This window comes from Gossypium arboreum, chromosome 7, assembly GCF_025698485.1.
Source record: "Gossypium arboreum isolate Shixiya-1 chromosome 7, ASM2569848v2, whole genome shotgun sequence".
In the NCBI taxonomy this organism is placed as follows: Eukaryota; Viridiplantae; Streptophyta; class Magnoliopsida; order Malvales; family Malvaceae; genus Gossypium; species Gossypium arboreum.
Window position 1 is genome coordinate 4200538 of NC_069076.1, and position 15667 is coordinate 4216204.

Sequence of the window (15667 nt, forward strand, 5' to 3'; positions counted from 1 at the left end):
GGCGGAAGGCTGCAACTGGTAGGTATGAGCTGTATTTATTCAAAATTCAAAGATGTGGGAGATAAAAAAATTTGTTGGGCCTCACACATGCATATCAACTCGTATGATAGAAGATCATCAAAAACTTGATTCTAAAACTATCTGTACGTGTATCATGCCAACGGTGAAAGACATGCCGACCATTAAAGTTTCGGTACTGATTACCGAAATACAGGCATGATTTCAGTATCGAGTTTCATATCGAAAGGTGTGGATAGCTAAATAGATGGCAATTGAACAATTGTTTGAGGATTTCGATGTGTCATATAACGAGCTACAGGGATGGATAGCCGCTGTGCGGGAGTACATTTCGGGGACTGTCATTGAGTTACAGACACGACCTTATTACGGCCTGGATGAACAACTAAAGCGGGAAAAAAGAATTTTCCATTGGATGTTCTGGACGTTTGATCATGTGTGTGGGCATTTCCTCACTGCAAGCCGTTTGTACAAGTGGATGGGACTTGGCTATATGAAAAATATACACAGATCTTACTCCTTGCGGTTGCTCAATACGGCAATAAGAACGTGCTCCTGATAGCATTTGCCATAGTAGATAAGGAGAATATGGAATCTTGGGAATTCTTCCTTACCAACCTGCAGAGGTATGTTATTAGCAATGATAATATCTGCATCATTTTCGATAGAGGAAAATGATTAATTGTCGCAATTAGGCGTTCCAGTGTGTCATAAAGATCCGTTTACTGTATCCATCACATTGCAACTAATTTTCATTGAGATTATAAGAATGCAGACAGGAAGAGACAAGTAGTAAAAATGGGTAAATGATAACCTTATCTTTTCAATATAAGGTATCAAACTTCATTAATGTAAACTTTATATCTTCTTTGTCTTTTTCTTTCTAATATAAAACTTTCACTCACTATTTCTCTATGTATATATATATATGGGTGAATATATTTGATAACTACTTTTATTATAAGAATAGGATTAAAATAGTTTTTTTATTATTAAATTAAATAAAAGATTAAATCAATCTATTTAATAGTAGAATGAAGAATTTAAACTAGTCTAGATAATAAAGCAATTTAACATTTACTTTTACTTATATATATATATATAACGACTTATGTGACCCTCTAATTTTATAAAAATAATCATTTTAGAATGAATGAAAGAATCCACATGATATACCATGTCAATAATTAATTACTTTTTAATTTAAAAGTATTTTTTATTCTTTTATAATTTATAATAATTTTAAAATATATATTTTTATATTTTTATATTTTAAATAATTAATTAATTGATAATGTGGCATTCCTTATATAATACATAAATAAAGTCACAAACTAAATGTTTTAGAAGCTCTAAAATTCTCTAGGATTGTATATACTTGTATAGCATATTTAAAAATAAAAATTTGATCCTACATTTGTATTGTTTGTAACCATTAGATGGAGAGGGCTTGGCCTATAAATAAGTACAAACTTTTCCTTATATGTAATTAATTCGTTTAGCAATAATTAAAATATTAAATAAGAAATAAAATTATAAAACAATATGTTATTTGGAAAATAACTATTATATAATCATATTAGTGAATCTGCTAATACATACTTCATCCAGATAAAGTATGCATTATTAAAATTAAATTAAAATATTAAATAAGAAATAAAATTATAAAACAATATGTTATTTGGAAAATAAATATTATTGTAATGAGATACATGTTTTATTAGGTATAAGTATTTAAATTTTGTTTTTGTAATGTGATATATCCGTAAATATATATATATAATCATATTAGTAAATCTGCTAATACACTCTTTTTCAGGCTAAAGTATGCATTATTAAACTTAAATTAAAATATTAAATAAGAAATAAAATTATAAAACAATATGTTATTTGGAAAATAACTATTATATAATCATATTAGTGAATCGCTAATGCATACTTCATCCGGATAAAGTATGCATTATTAAAATTAAATTAAAATATTAAATAAGAAATAAAATTACAAAACAATATGTTATTTGGAAAATAACTATTATATAATCATATTAGTGAATCTGCTAATACATACTTCATCCGGATAAAGTATACATTATTAAAATTAAATTAAAATATTAAATAAGAAATAAAATTATAAAACAATATGTTATTTGAAAAATAACTATTATTGCAATGAGATACATGTTTTATTAGATATAAGTATTTAAATTTTTATTTTTGTAATGTGATACATGCGTAAATATATATATATATTAGTGAATCTGCTAATACATACTTCATCCGGCTAAAGTATTTGCCAGCAAATAGGAATGGAACCATGTCATAATGGTTGGAACCATGATCCGATTTTTAGTCAAGAGGTGACAATTTCCTTTCAAAAGAAACTATCTTTTTAATTTTAGGAATGGAATATGTTTTTCATTGTTGTACTGTTCTGGTTACCATCAATAGTTAATTGTAAGCTGGAGAGAAATGGTATTCTTTATGGATACTAGGGTTATTTTCTTCTACCATCTAAAATTGTAAATTGAGATTGCGGAGAAGTTTATTTGCCTTACTCATTGATAATATATATATATATACTTATAATCTAGATTTTCATTATGCCTATTGATATCTTACCTCCGTACTTTTGTGATTTTCTTTGTTTAATTTTTAATCCATTACGAACCAGTGGATCATATAATCTTGTTGCTTCTTTATACCTCGGTTCTGCATGCTTTTCCACTCAATAATGCTTCATTGTGGTTCATCAAGTCAAGTTGATATGTATTGGAGATTTACAACTTATTTGATGTTCTGATTTCTTGTGTTTTTATTTTTCCCTCGGAGAGAAGGAATGTGAGGTGGTTAATGACATGTTCATCACATGGTTTTTTCACTGATTCTTTTATTGCAGTTTTGATGAGGAAATATTTCATATCATTGGATCTCTGATATCAGCTCACACAGGAAGCATTCGTTGGTTGGATAGACATTTGGAGGAAGATTCAGAATTTGATAGGTCTTTTAGTAAACTCAAAAATTTTAAATAGCAACCTTTCTGTATTTCAACTGACGAAAGTTTTAATTTAAATGTTGTATAATCCTATAGGAGTTCTACGAAGAGTGGAGATAGAGAATGGCTTGAGGATAAAATTGTTGATGAGGGAGCAACTTCCATGAGCTACGATAATCATATTAAAATGTCCAAAAAGCGTAGAATCACAAAATGATGGTGATGATTGCTTCAAATTACTAATTATATTAGGAGATTTCTTGTTGCCAGGTAATTCATTGACCAATTCTTGTGCTCACCATGAGTACTTCTAATCTTTTATCAGTGTTGAAGTCTTCTTCTCCTAAATAAGTTTTATATCCTTTGTTAGAGTAATCAAACTTGTGAACTGTTGGTAGTATTGATGAGTTATGCATAAAACATAATACCTGTTTTAGTTTATGTTCATCTATTTGCTTTTCTTGCATCTTGTATAAGAGCCTTTTGATGTTAACTTTTTTGCCTACTTTAGTCTTATACATTAATCGCTTATAATTACAAGTGTATTGCAAAATATGTGCTAGCTCAGGTAGTGGGGAGTGGTGGGTTGAAGGTCCATGTAGATGAAGGTATATTGCTTCTGGTGATTGCTTCGGTAAGGAATTGTTCTTCTGTTGAAGCTTGCTAAAATTTTGAAATCTTCCCTTCAATTTTTGTGGTCGTTTTTTGTATGTGACCAAAATTGAAAATTCCAGATTCCCAAGTCGATAAAAGAGATTGCAATTTTTTTCTCCTGTGAAGTAGGCAATTTTTGTTTCCTAATGATGTATGTTGATTGACTTTTTTGTACGTTGTACAAGTACAGACTTGGTCTTATCTATAATATGTTAACATCGAATTTAGCAAAAGGAAATGCTTTGTCCCCTTGTCTCATGATGGCTTCACGTCATCTTTTGTGCACTTTCGATTCATGCCAATGTTTACTAGGTAAAAGTAGTCGAATTGCATTTTATGCGCCATTAAAAAAATTGATAAATTAATTCTTGTAGGTTAGATCCAAAAATAAACTGATTATTTCTGTTAATTTTTTTTTTCATTTTTACTATTTAGAATTGGGCATGTCAAGTGTAACTATTTGGTTCTTTCGTCAGTTATTTCAATTTTTTAATAGTATAAATAGATGAATTTATAACAGAAAGGACTAGTTTACTTATTGATTTAACGTAAAGGGACTAAGTGTCTATTTTTTAGTAAAGGGAGCAAAATGGAGTTTGACTTTTAGTATAGGAACATTCATGATACATTTATTATGTTCATTGGTGAAATAGTTTTGCGTATTTTCTGGCTGCCTATGTTTGTGTTGCAGTGAACCAATTTCTAGAACTATGCCAGCCAATGCTTCTCCTTTCTTATTTAGGGGAATTCGTGTTTTTAATTTGGAAAAAGAAAAGAATTCAACTGGGGAGTTTGAACTTGGGATTTATGGTGGATTCTCGTGAACTTTTGCTACAATTATCTAATTAGACAGCAACAGTAAGAAAGAACAGAGAATTTACCTTTTGCTTATTTTGAAACTTTGAGTTCGAGCTTGTCTTTTATTTAAAATTTGTGTATTTTAACCTTTTTTAAAAGGATATTCAGTTATTTAGGGTAGCGAGAAAAATCGAAATCTAATAAGTTAGGGCACGATTTTTCGAACTTCTAAATATTGAATATTGCCTTTATTTACAAAAAAAAATCTTATCTCGAGGTAACAATATGTCATATCCAGTAAGTTAGGGCACAACACCTTGAATCTCCGAGAATAAGCATTTTATTCAAATCTCGTATTGCAATTTTAAAAGAATATTCTGTTATTTAGGTTAAATGAGAAAAGTCGAAACCCGGTAAGTTAAGGCACAATTTTCTCGAATTTCCAAATACGAAATATTACTTTTATGAAAGAATTATTTTTGTCGGATAAAGGATAATATAACACAAATTTGTAAAAACAAAAAGAAATAAATCATGATAGTAACAAGTAGAGGTGTGCATGGGCTGGGCCGGGTTTGGACCGGGCCTAGACAAAATTTTAGGCCCGTCCCGAAAATGGGCCTAAAAATTTGTCCAAGCCCGACCCAGAATAAAATTGTTAAGCCTGAGCCTGGCCCAACCCGGCCCATATTAATTTTTTTTAACTTATTTCATTAAATAAAAATTTTAAAATATATTAAATCATCAAATACATTTAAAACAAATATTAAAACAAGAAACAAATAAAAAATATATTAAAACAATTCTTAAAACAATAGACAAATTGAAAATATAATAAAAGTGTTTATATTAAAATTAAAATTAAAATGTAAATATGATTAAAAATAAAAAAATATATTTAGCATATAATTGAGAGCCGGGCAGGCAGGACCCGACCAAAAAGTTTTACCCGAGCCCGACCCATTTTCTAAACGGGCCTCTTTTTTTGCCCAAACCCATATTTCGGGCCTATAGTTTTACTCGAACCCTCTCATTTTTCGGGCAGGCCTTAGGGTCGGGCCAGGTAGCCCGGCCCATGCACACCTCTAATAACAAGCATCACGAAATAATAATAAATGAGTAGTATGAATGACAAAATAAAAGAAATAAAACAAACAAGCTATGTAACTTAAAAGGAAAATAATAGGTAAAAATAATAAAAAGATAAAAATGAAAATAAATAAGAATAATAAGAATAAATAAAAAAGAAACTTAATAGTAAACCGATAAATAAATAAGTAATATATAAATAGTAAAATAATAATAATAATGACAAAAGTAAAAATGTGTTAATAAGGATAATAAAAAAGAAAATAATAATAATTTGCTAATAATATAATAGTAACGATAATAATAATAGTAATAATATTTATTCATTTTGAATAACGTAATAATGAAAATATAATACTAATAAAAAATACATTAGTAATAATAATAATAATATGTTGTTAATAAGAAAAATACTAACAAAGATAATGATAATAATATGCTAATAATGATAGTGATAATAAAAAGAAAATAGTAATAAAAATAATAATAATAACAGTAGTGGTAATAATAATAATAATAACAAAAAGGACTAAATCCAATTAAAACAAGATATCTGGGGTAAATTCGAAATAAAAGAAGTGGAGGGACAAAAGGGAAATATTTAGTGACGTCATTATGTTTAACAAAACGGCGCCGTTTTGTTTCATCCATTTCACCCCAATACAAACCCGAAACCCTTATTTTCCCCCAAATCAAAATTTCCCCTAAACCCTAAATTTTCCCCAAATCAAACCCATTTGCCGTCTCCCTTTCTCTTTTGGTTCGACAGGTTTCATTTCATTTCGATTTCTAATCAAACCCGAAGCTCCTTGTTTCATTTCGATTTCATTTCTATTATTTTTTATGTGGGTTACACTTCTGTTTTATTTTTGCAGCAAGCGGAAAATTAAGGGATTTCATGTCGAAATCAAACCCGACTGAAGGCTAGCTTTTGCGAGTCCAACAAATCAAGGTACTCTCATTTAGTTGTTCTTTTGAACCCTAGACTTTAGCATGCTGACATTGGTAATCTTAGATTGTTGTGCTTCTCTCTCTTTTCGGGGTTTTGGAGATGTTTGGGTTTCAAATCAAATAGTGGATTGGTTAAAACCATTGTTATAGCAGGTGCAAAGATTTTTACTGGTCATCAAGATGGTAAAATTCGTGTGTGGAAAGTATCTGTTAAGAACCCTGGTGTTCATAAACGAGCTGGTACATTACCATCTTTGAAAGAAATCCTCAAAAGTTCAATTAAACCAAGTAATTACATTGAAGTGAAACGCAAAAGATCTTTATGGATCAAGCATTCAGATGCTGTGTCATGTTTGAGTTTAAATGAAGAACATGGTCTTCTTTATTCAGCTTCATGGGATAGAACATTTAAAGTATGGAGGATTTCTGATTATAAATGTCTTGAATCGGTTAACGCGCACGACGACACGGTGAATTCAGTAGTATCGAGGTCCAGCAGGGAGATGGTTTTCACCGGTTCGGCTGACGGGATGGTTAAAGTATGGAAAAGGGAACAACAACGTAAAGGGACGAAACATAGTTTGAACCAAACATTGTTACAACAAGAATGTGCTGTTACATCATTAGCAATTGATGCACCTGGTTCGGTTTTATATTGTGGTTCCAGTGATGGCCTTGTTAATTTTTGGGAACTTGAGAAAGGATTAGCACATGGTGGTGTACTTTAAGGACATAAATTAGCTGTTCTTTGTCTTGAAGGAGCTGGGAATTTGGTGTTTAGTGGTTCAGCTGATAAAACTATATGTGTTTGGCGTAGGGATGGTAACATTCATACATGTCTTTCGGTTCTAACCGGACATACAGGACCGGTTAAGTGTTTGGCATCGGAAAATTCATGGAGTTGAGCTAATTTTGGCCGAATGGCTGGTGATGGCTAAGGAAAATGCTACTTCTTGAATTCTTTTAATGCATGCATCGGTTATGTGAAGTTATCCCTTGCATGCAAAGCCATGCACGGTTTTTGTATTGTTCTTACCTTGTAAATATGGTTTGGTTTGTAGCTAAATAGGTGGGAGGAAGCATTGGCGAGAAAGGGGAAGGAGCAAGTCGATCGGCTAGATAGCTCAACTTGGAGAAATTTTAGTAAGTTCTTCAAAGTTAACGTGTAAAATTATTATGTTTGAAATATAAATATTTCATGCAGGTGTTGTTCGGCAAATGGACTGTTAAAATTATAAATTTAGGAGTTAAAAATACATGCTGATTTTTATTTTTATTTTACCGAAATGTTGGTGTTAGAAGAGATGTAAATGTGAGAAGTATATGCACAGGTTGACTGCTGAGTGTATTTTGTTTCAGCATGCGACTTGTATAACCGGTCTGCTGCTTTGGTGTTAAAGGCAAATAAAATATTAGTGGTTAAATGTTAAATTTGGCCCCTGTTTTAAAGTTGAATAAGTCAAACTGTAATTGTAACATATGTTATGCTACTAAATTAATTGAGAGTAAAGTGTCAAATTTACTATCCAATGCACTGTCATTTGTGCTGATTTTCTTCATTAAGTTCAGCTGTCCGAATCTGTTGTTGATATCAAATTATATGCAATGCACTATGAGATTGTATATGCATGTAAATTTGGTTTTTTGGAGGTTTGGATGGGTTGTATGGAGATTGAATATATTGTTGGAGACCAGATGTTGCAGTGATTATTCCTTTAAATGTAAAGCAAAGAGTTTACTGAATTTATAATGCGAGACCAGTTATATTAAATGTTTGATATGTAGACACTTATATGTTTGTTCCACATTAAAAACACTACTTTAGGTTCAACATTTTTTGATGTTTTATTGTCATTTTTGGGACCTTATTTGCAGTACTTTAGGTACATCAAGAACAGTTCGTTCCAGAATATATATATATATATATTTTTTTTTATGAGTATGAAACTAACTTATTTATGATCAGTGACTCTAATGGCACATATTTGTGTATATATATATATATATTTGAAAAATTCCTTTAAAAGTTTCGAACTAACTCTTGTCTCGTTAACTATCCCGCCGCCAGACAAGCCTCTCACCACCATTCTGTCCCAGCCTCCTCTTTCTCTTGTCGCGTTCAAGTTTCCAACAGACTAGGAAATTTATTAAGGTAGTTTTTCAAACCCTAAACCTAATTTGAAGATTTTGAGTAAAGAGATTTTTAATTATCTGATCTCTGTCTCTGCTGCTATATTTTATTTTTTGTTTTCTATCCTACTGCTCGTTATTCTGTCTGTTTACTTCATTGAGAAGGAGAATTTTTTTTAAAGCTATCAGTTTAGTGTCAATAGCGGATTTGCGGTCGCCACTGTGAATTAGCGGCTGCATCACCGCTATTTGAAACTCTGACTTGCTATTAATTTTGGATATTTACTGCAGCTTCAAATGGAAGGATTAAGTGTAGCAGATGCTAATTTGTTGATGTATTTACACCCATCAAAGAGTAGGAACGTGTCCCAGTCGATTCTCCGTGAGCTTGGCTCTTTGCTATTCAAGTTAGTTCTTTTACTTTCACTTAAATTTAATTTTTCATATAACTCAAAACTCCTGTTTTTGTTTATTATTTTTTCTTCACCAAAAGCTGTTTTGTGTTGATATTGCTTTTGATTTAAATAAAGTATACCTTAATTCAGTTTGGTCTGTTTTCTAGTTTAGCTGAAAATTTAACTTCTGATGATGAAGCTAATGATACGGTGGCTCTTTTTAAACAAATGGAGAAGTTTATTACTGTTGAGAATATAAGCTTTTAAACAGGCTGAATTTAACTGCAATGTCTGGATCTAGTAGCGTGATTCTTTTGACTCCGTTGGGATCAATACTAAATCAATAGGTTTTGTAATGATGCACTTCACTTGTAATGTTGATTATAAGAATGAAATGATGTGTGAATATTTGCTTCCTTTTGTCCTGTTATAATATGAAGTGATTCTGTTCTTGCAGGTTTAATGAAACATTTGATGGTGTTTTATTGGCCTATGATGTCAATATTCTGGATAAACAGGCGAAAATTCTTTCTGGTGTTCATCCTTATTTTGGTCTTAGACTAAAAGCAAATCTCCTACTTTTTTCACCAAAGCCAGATATGCTCTTAGGTACCATTTTTTCATGATATTTCAGGTTATTTATTTAGTTTTTTTTTTTCTTGTAGTGGATATCACACTGGCGGTATGTATTTATGGATCTGCATGCCTAAGATGTTGTCTAAACTAATTTTCTTTGCCACATTCAGAGGGGAAGGTAGTGAAGCTTTCTCAAGAATCTATTCATGTTATTGTTCTCGGTTTCTCGTCTGCCATCATAACAGCTGAAAACATTCGTGGAGAATTTAAATATAGAACCGTAACACTTTTCTACCTTGTTCTTAATTTTTTTATTTTCTTTGTGTGTTGGGTATGTGTATATGGCAAGAGACTACATGTATTACTGTAGTAACTTTAGTGTCTTATTGTATCATAGAAAGACAAAGAGGAACTATTTGCCAGCAAATCTCACAAGCGACATGTCATAAAGGTTGGAACCATGATCCGATTTTTAGTCAAGAGGTGACAATTTCCTTTCAAAAGAAACTATCCTTTTAATTTTAGGAATGGAATATGTTTTTCATTGTTGTACTGTTCTGGTTACTATCCTGTTAATTGTAAGCTGGAGAGAAATGGTATTCTTTATGGTTACTAGGGTTATTTTCTTCTACCATCTAAAATTGTAAATTGAGATTGCGGAGAAGTTTATTTGCCCTGCTTATTGATAATATATATATTTATAATCTAGATTTTCATTATGCCTATTGATATCTTGCCTCGTACTTTTGTGATTTCCTTTGTTTAATTTTTAATCCATTACGAACCAGTGGATCATATAATCTTGTTGCTTCTTTATACCTTGGTTCTGCATGCTTTTCCACTCAATAATGCTTCATTGTGGTTCATCAAGTCAAGTTGATATGTATTGGAGATTTACAACTTATTTGAAGTTCTGATTTCTTGTGTTTTTATTTTTCCCTCGGAGAAAGGGAAGGTGCGGTGGTTAATGACATGTTCATCACATGGTTTTTTACACTGATTCTTTTATTGCAGTTTTGATGAGGAAATACTTCATATCATTGGATCTCTGATATCAGCTCACACAGGAAGCATTCGTTGGTTGGATAGACATTTGGAGGAAGATTCAGAATTTGATAGGTCTTGTAGTAAACTCAAAAGTTTTAAATAGCAACCTTTCTGTATTTCAACTTGCGAAAGTTTTAATTTAAATGTTGTATAAGCCTATAGGAGTTCTATGAAGAGTAGAGATAGAGAATGGCTTGGGGATAAAACTGTTGATGAGGGAGCAACTCCCATGAGCTACGATAATCATATTAAAATGTCCAAAAAGCGTAGAATCACAGAATGATGGTGATGATTGCTTCAAATTACTAATTGTATTAGGAGATTTCTTGTTGTCAGGTAATTCATTGACCAATTCTTGTGCTCACCATGAGTACTGCTAATCTTTTATCAGTGTTGAAGTCTTCTTCTCCTAAATAAGTTTTACATCCTCTGTTAGAGTAATCAAACTTGTGAACTGTTGGTGGTATTGATGAGTTATGCATAAAACATAATACGTGTTTTAGTTTATGTTCATCTATTTGCTTTTCTTGCATCTTGTATAAGAACCTTTTGATGTTAACTTTTTTGCCTACTTTAGTCTTATACATTAATTGCTTATAATTACAAGTGTACTGCAAAATATGTGCTAGCACAGGTAGTGGGGAGTGGTGGGCTGAAGGTCCATGTAGATGAAGGTATATTGCTTCTGGTGATTGCTTCGGTAAGGAATTGTTCTTCTGTTGAAGCTTGCTAAAATTTTGAAATCTTCCCTTCAATTTTTGTGGTCGTTGTTTTGTATGTGACCAAGATTGAAAATTCCAGATTCTCAAGTCGATAAAAGAGATTGCAATTTTTTTCTCCTGTGAAGTAGGCGATTTTTGTTTCCTAATGATGTATGTTGAGTGACTTTTTTGTACGTTGTACAAGTACAGACTTGGTCTTATCTATAATATGTTAACATCGAATTTAGCAAAAGGAAATGCTTTGCCCCCTTGTCTGATGATGGCTTCACGTCATCTTTTGTGCACTTTCGTTTTACGCCAATATTTACTAGGTAAAAGTAGTCTAATTGCATTTTACGCGCTACTAAAAAAATGGATAAATTAATCCCTGTAGGTTAGATCCAAAAGCGAACTGATCATTTTTGTTAAAAATTTTGTTCATTTTTACTGTTTAAGATTGGGCATGTCATGTGTAATTATTTGGTTCTTTCGTCAGTTACTTCAGTTTTTTAATAGTATAAATAGATGAATTTTTAACAGAAAGGACTAGTTTACTCATTGATTTAATGTAAAGGGACTAAGTGTCCATTTTTTAGTAAAGGGAGCAAAATGGAGTTTGACTTTTAGTACAGGAACATCCATGATACATTTATTATGTTCATTGGTGAAACAGTTTTGCATATTTTCCGGCTGCGTATGTCTGTGTTGCAGTGAACCAATTTCTAGAACTATGCCTGCCAATGCTTCTCCTTTCTTATTTAGGGGAATTCATGTTTTTAATTTGGAAAAAGAAAAGAATTCAACTGGCAGGGAGTTTGAACTTGGGATTTATGGTGGATTCTCATGAACTTTTGCTACAATTATCTAATTAGCCAGCAACACTAAGAAAGAACAGAGAATTTACCGTTTGCTTATTTTATTACCAATGATTATGAATCAATTTTCATTTTTTTTTTTTGTAAGTGGGGAGGGAGGGGTTGTCGTCTTTGAATCCAAGATTTGGTTTCGAGAAATGTTGTGTAGTAACGAAATATATGTTTTTGACAAGTGGGCACGAAGACCTGCGTAGCCGATATGCAGTGACTCCGAAAAGTTAAACCAAACCTGCACGTTACAATATATAAAGTAGCCGATATGTGTTTACCTCCATTGGTATCACTAAATTCTTTTGCTTGATCAAAAGTACTTAGGGTAATACATTTGCTTGATCACCCAATACGAAAGTTGCTCTGGGTAATATATAAAGTAGAGATGAAATTGTTAAATATAGTTTCAACTTAAAATTTATTTCATATTATCTTTTAAAAATGATCGTAAAGTCACACACTCTAGTGTAAAAAGTATGCTCTCTTTCTTTACCTTTTACTTGTGTGAAAGTGGATTTTTCCCACTATTTTTCCTCTTTGGTTCAAAAACCCATGAAGGAAGAAACTTTCATGAGTTAGATGATTCATGCCACCTCCAACGTAGATTTGATGCTTTTGATAGTGAAGAAGGATGTTTTCTCTTTTTTTTTTTTTTGAGGAGTTTTATGGTTTTTTGTAGCTTTTTTTTATTGTGCTTTAGTGATGTAATTGATTTATGCATTTGTCGATCTTCCACATCATGAAAACAAGCCATATCCACCCCAACATAATAAGCGAATTCTAATGGTCGAGATATACAAATGGTCAAAGATAAATAATGGCTTTGATTATGATCTTTGTTTTCCTAACTTAAAACTTTTATGAATTTCAACTCTACCCATCTCTTTTGTTGAATGAATTTATTTTCTTGTTCGTAAATAATATACACCTACCTGGGACACATTTCAATGAGATTTGTGTAAATCTAATCATTGTTGATCTGGGTATGGAACTATACCAATATATTAAACAAAGTAGAGGAGATCTGTGTTGGTTTTGTGGATCATTTTAATGGTGGATTCTGATTTTTCAGAGTTGAACTAACTAAATACATTCTCTGTTGCACTATACGCTACTACTTATGATTGGAACTGCAGCTGGATTTATATAACAAATATTCGATATATAAATGGATATCCTCTTTTAGCTGTTGAAAATTGAAAATCATGTATTCATTTATTCATGCTCCATTTTCAGGTATGGAGTTTCTTTCAGAAAAATAAAATCCATTTCGGGACCCATGTTTGTAGGTTCAACAATGATTGAAAGAGTAGAAGAAGAAGTTGATTGATGTAATGTTGGTCCTTTACATGATTCTCACTATTCATCAAACATCCATGTGATATCTCATTATTTTAAATTGCAGAATATAAAAAATGATGATAAACTTGTCCATTAAAGTATTATGGAGATATTGCATTAGGAGTCGGATTTTATTGTCTTTTAAGTTAAAAAATAAGTAAATTAGTCTTTGTAAAATAAATAAAAGAGTAAATTAATCTTGGAATATTAAAAATTGGTTATTATATGTTAACAATATTTCACAAATTTGTATTTATTTAAAAAACATAAAATTAGGTGACGTGGCACGCTTCCAGCGATCCATTGTATTATTATTATTATTATTTGTAATGGTTAGGGTAACGTGTTTGACGTTTGAAAACTTTAGATACCAAATTGATAAAACAATAGTTATCAAAGTGATAATTGGGTGTAACTTTGGGGGTAAATAGTACATTAACCCTATTAACAAATATGGTTATTTTTGTATTTATCAAGTTTTAATTGTTCTTTTCTAAAAGGTGTAAAACTAAACAATTTATACAGATATACGTAAATTCCTCTCTATATAATACTAGAATTCCATCGCACTCATATGCATGTGGAAATCATGCATTTAGATCATAGATGTGTTTAAAAATAACATACAATAAATAATAAAATGTAAGGTATTGGAAAAATTACGTTCGAAAAAGTTAGCAAAAAATAGGTTTAAGGAAAAACTAAAGTTTTAAAAAAAAATTCAAAATAAGAACTTGGTTGTGTTATCTAAAGTAATAATCACTTAATCAAAATAGTATCTTTATAATTTGTCTAGGATGAACGTTTCGACGGAGTAGTCTTCTCCGCTATCCTCAAGCTCATGTTTGCGGAGTATGGACTTATTTTGAATTAAAAAAAAATTCACAAAATTACCAGTGAGGCAATTTTGTAATTTCTTTAAACTTTTGAGATCAAGTTATAAATAACAAGAATATCTCTAAAAATTTTCTGAAATAATTTATTTAAAAAATCTCTCTTCAACTTTTCTTAAATTCAAATGTTTGAGAATAATAACCGAAGTTATCTTTATATAGGAGAGTTTAGAGAGAATTTAACTAGGATTAGAATTAATTACATTAATATTAAATTAATAAAATATTATCAAGATAAATATTAAATTAAATTTAATATCGATATCAATATTAAATTTATAAAATACTATCTAGATAAAATATTAAATTTATTAAAACAATATTCTCTTTAGAAAAGTTAATTTGAAATCAAATTACTTGGTAGAGTCCCACTAGGAGTATGATTTTTCCACTACTCTACCGCCAAGAACCGTCGCCGTTGACAATTCAACGGCTGTCGGGTCGCCATTGTCGCAGTCGTTGTGCTTGGCGATGCCATCGTCGGCACAACTTCCTCTTGGCACCCTGAATCGTTTCCGCTTTGCCCAAATGGGCCTGGCCGATTTGGTTTCAATAAGTGACGACCCAATCGATCCGGTCTAGCTACCAGTTGGACCATCGACCTAATTTCGTACACAAGACCCGTACACAAGTCATGTACCTAACTAGTCGATTATTGGCTCAATCATCTTTAAAGCATAAGCTTTCACTTATATCAAAGCACATGAATTACATATGCAGTTGAGGCGGCTAATAAAAATATAAAGAGGATCGTGGGGAAAATGGCTGAGACCTAAAGGATTGGCATGAAAAGCTACCATTTGCTCTCTATGCCTATCGAACGTCGGTCAGTACTTCTACTGGGGCAACATATTTCTCGTTGGTTTATGGGATGGAGGCAGTTTTGCCTATTGAAGTCGAGATTCCTTATCTCCGAGTTTTATTTGAATTGAAGCTAGATGAAGTAGAATGGGTCCAATCCCGGTACGATCAGCTGAACTTGATTGAAGAAAAAAGGCTGAAGGCTATCCGTCATGGTCAAATGTACCAGCAGCGAATGATGCAAGCTTACAACAAAAAAGTTCGCCCAAGAGTATTCCAGGAAGGGGACTTGGTATTAAAAAAGATTCTTCCTGTGCAAAAAAATTTCAGAGGGAAATGGATGTCAAACTAGGAAGGACCTTATGTAGTGAAGAAGGCTTTTTCTGGAGAGGCATTGATATTAGCAGAAATA

At 31.5% G+C, this 15667-nt stretch overlaps 1 protein-coding gene and 1 pseudogene across 9 annotated transcripts; both read left to right on the top strand.

Annotated features, from left to right (window-relative positions):
* Positions 1–265: 265 nt before the first annotated feature.
* LOC108480104 (protein JINGUBANG-like) lies at positions 266–7410 on the top strand (annotated as a pseudogene).
* Positions 6200–11612, top strand: LOC108458114 (uncharacterized). Of its 9 annotated transcripts, none has more exons than XR_008285983.1 (11): positions 6200–6323; positions 6430–6506; positions 7567–7648; positions 8574–8657; positions 8927–9042; positions 9488–9639; positions 9777–9886; positions 10004–10089; positions 10621–10989; positions 11288–11353; positions 11455–11612. XR_008285983.1 is itself a non-coding variant. In XM_017757406.2 (10 exons), exons 5-10 carry the CDS (start codon positions 8933–8935, stop codon positions 11289–11291), a joined length of 567 nt encoding a protein of 188 aa, XP_017612895.2. In that variant the 5' UTR covers positions 6200–6323; positions 6430–6506; positions 7567–7648; positions 8574–8657; positions 8927–8932; the 3' UTR covers positions 11292–11612. The 9 variants fall into 9 exon arrangements, 5 of the variants coding, with proteins under 5 accessions (XP_017612895.2, XP_052887106.1, XP_052887110.1 ...); XR_001867256.2 differs by having other exon boundaries at positions 10621–10725; XR_008285981.1 differs by having other exon boundaries at positions 11288–11612.
* The last annotated feature ends 4055 nt before the right edge of the window (positions 11613–15667 follow it).

Coding starts and splice junctions, on each gene's coding strand:
- LOC108458114 (XM_053031146.1), top strand. CDS start 8,933: ATGGAAGGATTAAGTGTAGCAGATGCTAATTTGTTGATGTATTTACAC. Junction 9,887..10,003: donor GAGAATTTAAATATAGAACC/GTAACACTTTTC, acceptor ATTGTATCATAG/AAAGACAAAGAGGAACTATT. Junction 10,090..10,620: donor ATCCGATTTTTAGTCAAGAG/GTGACAATTTCC, acceptor CTTTTATTGCAG/TTTTGATGAGGAAATACTTC.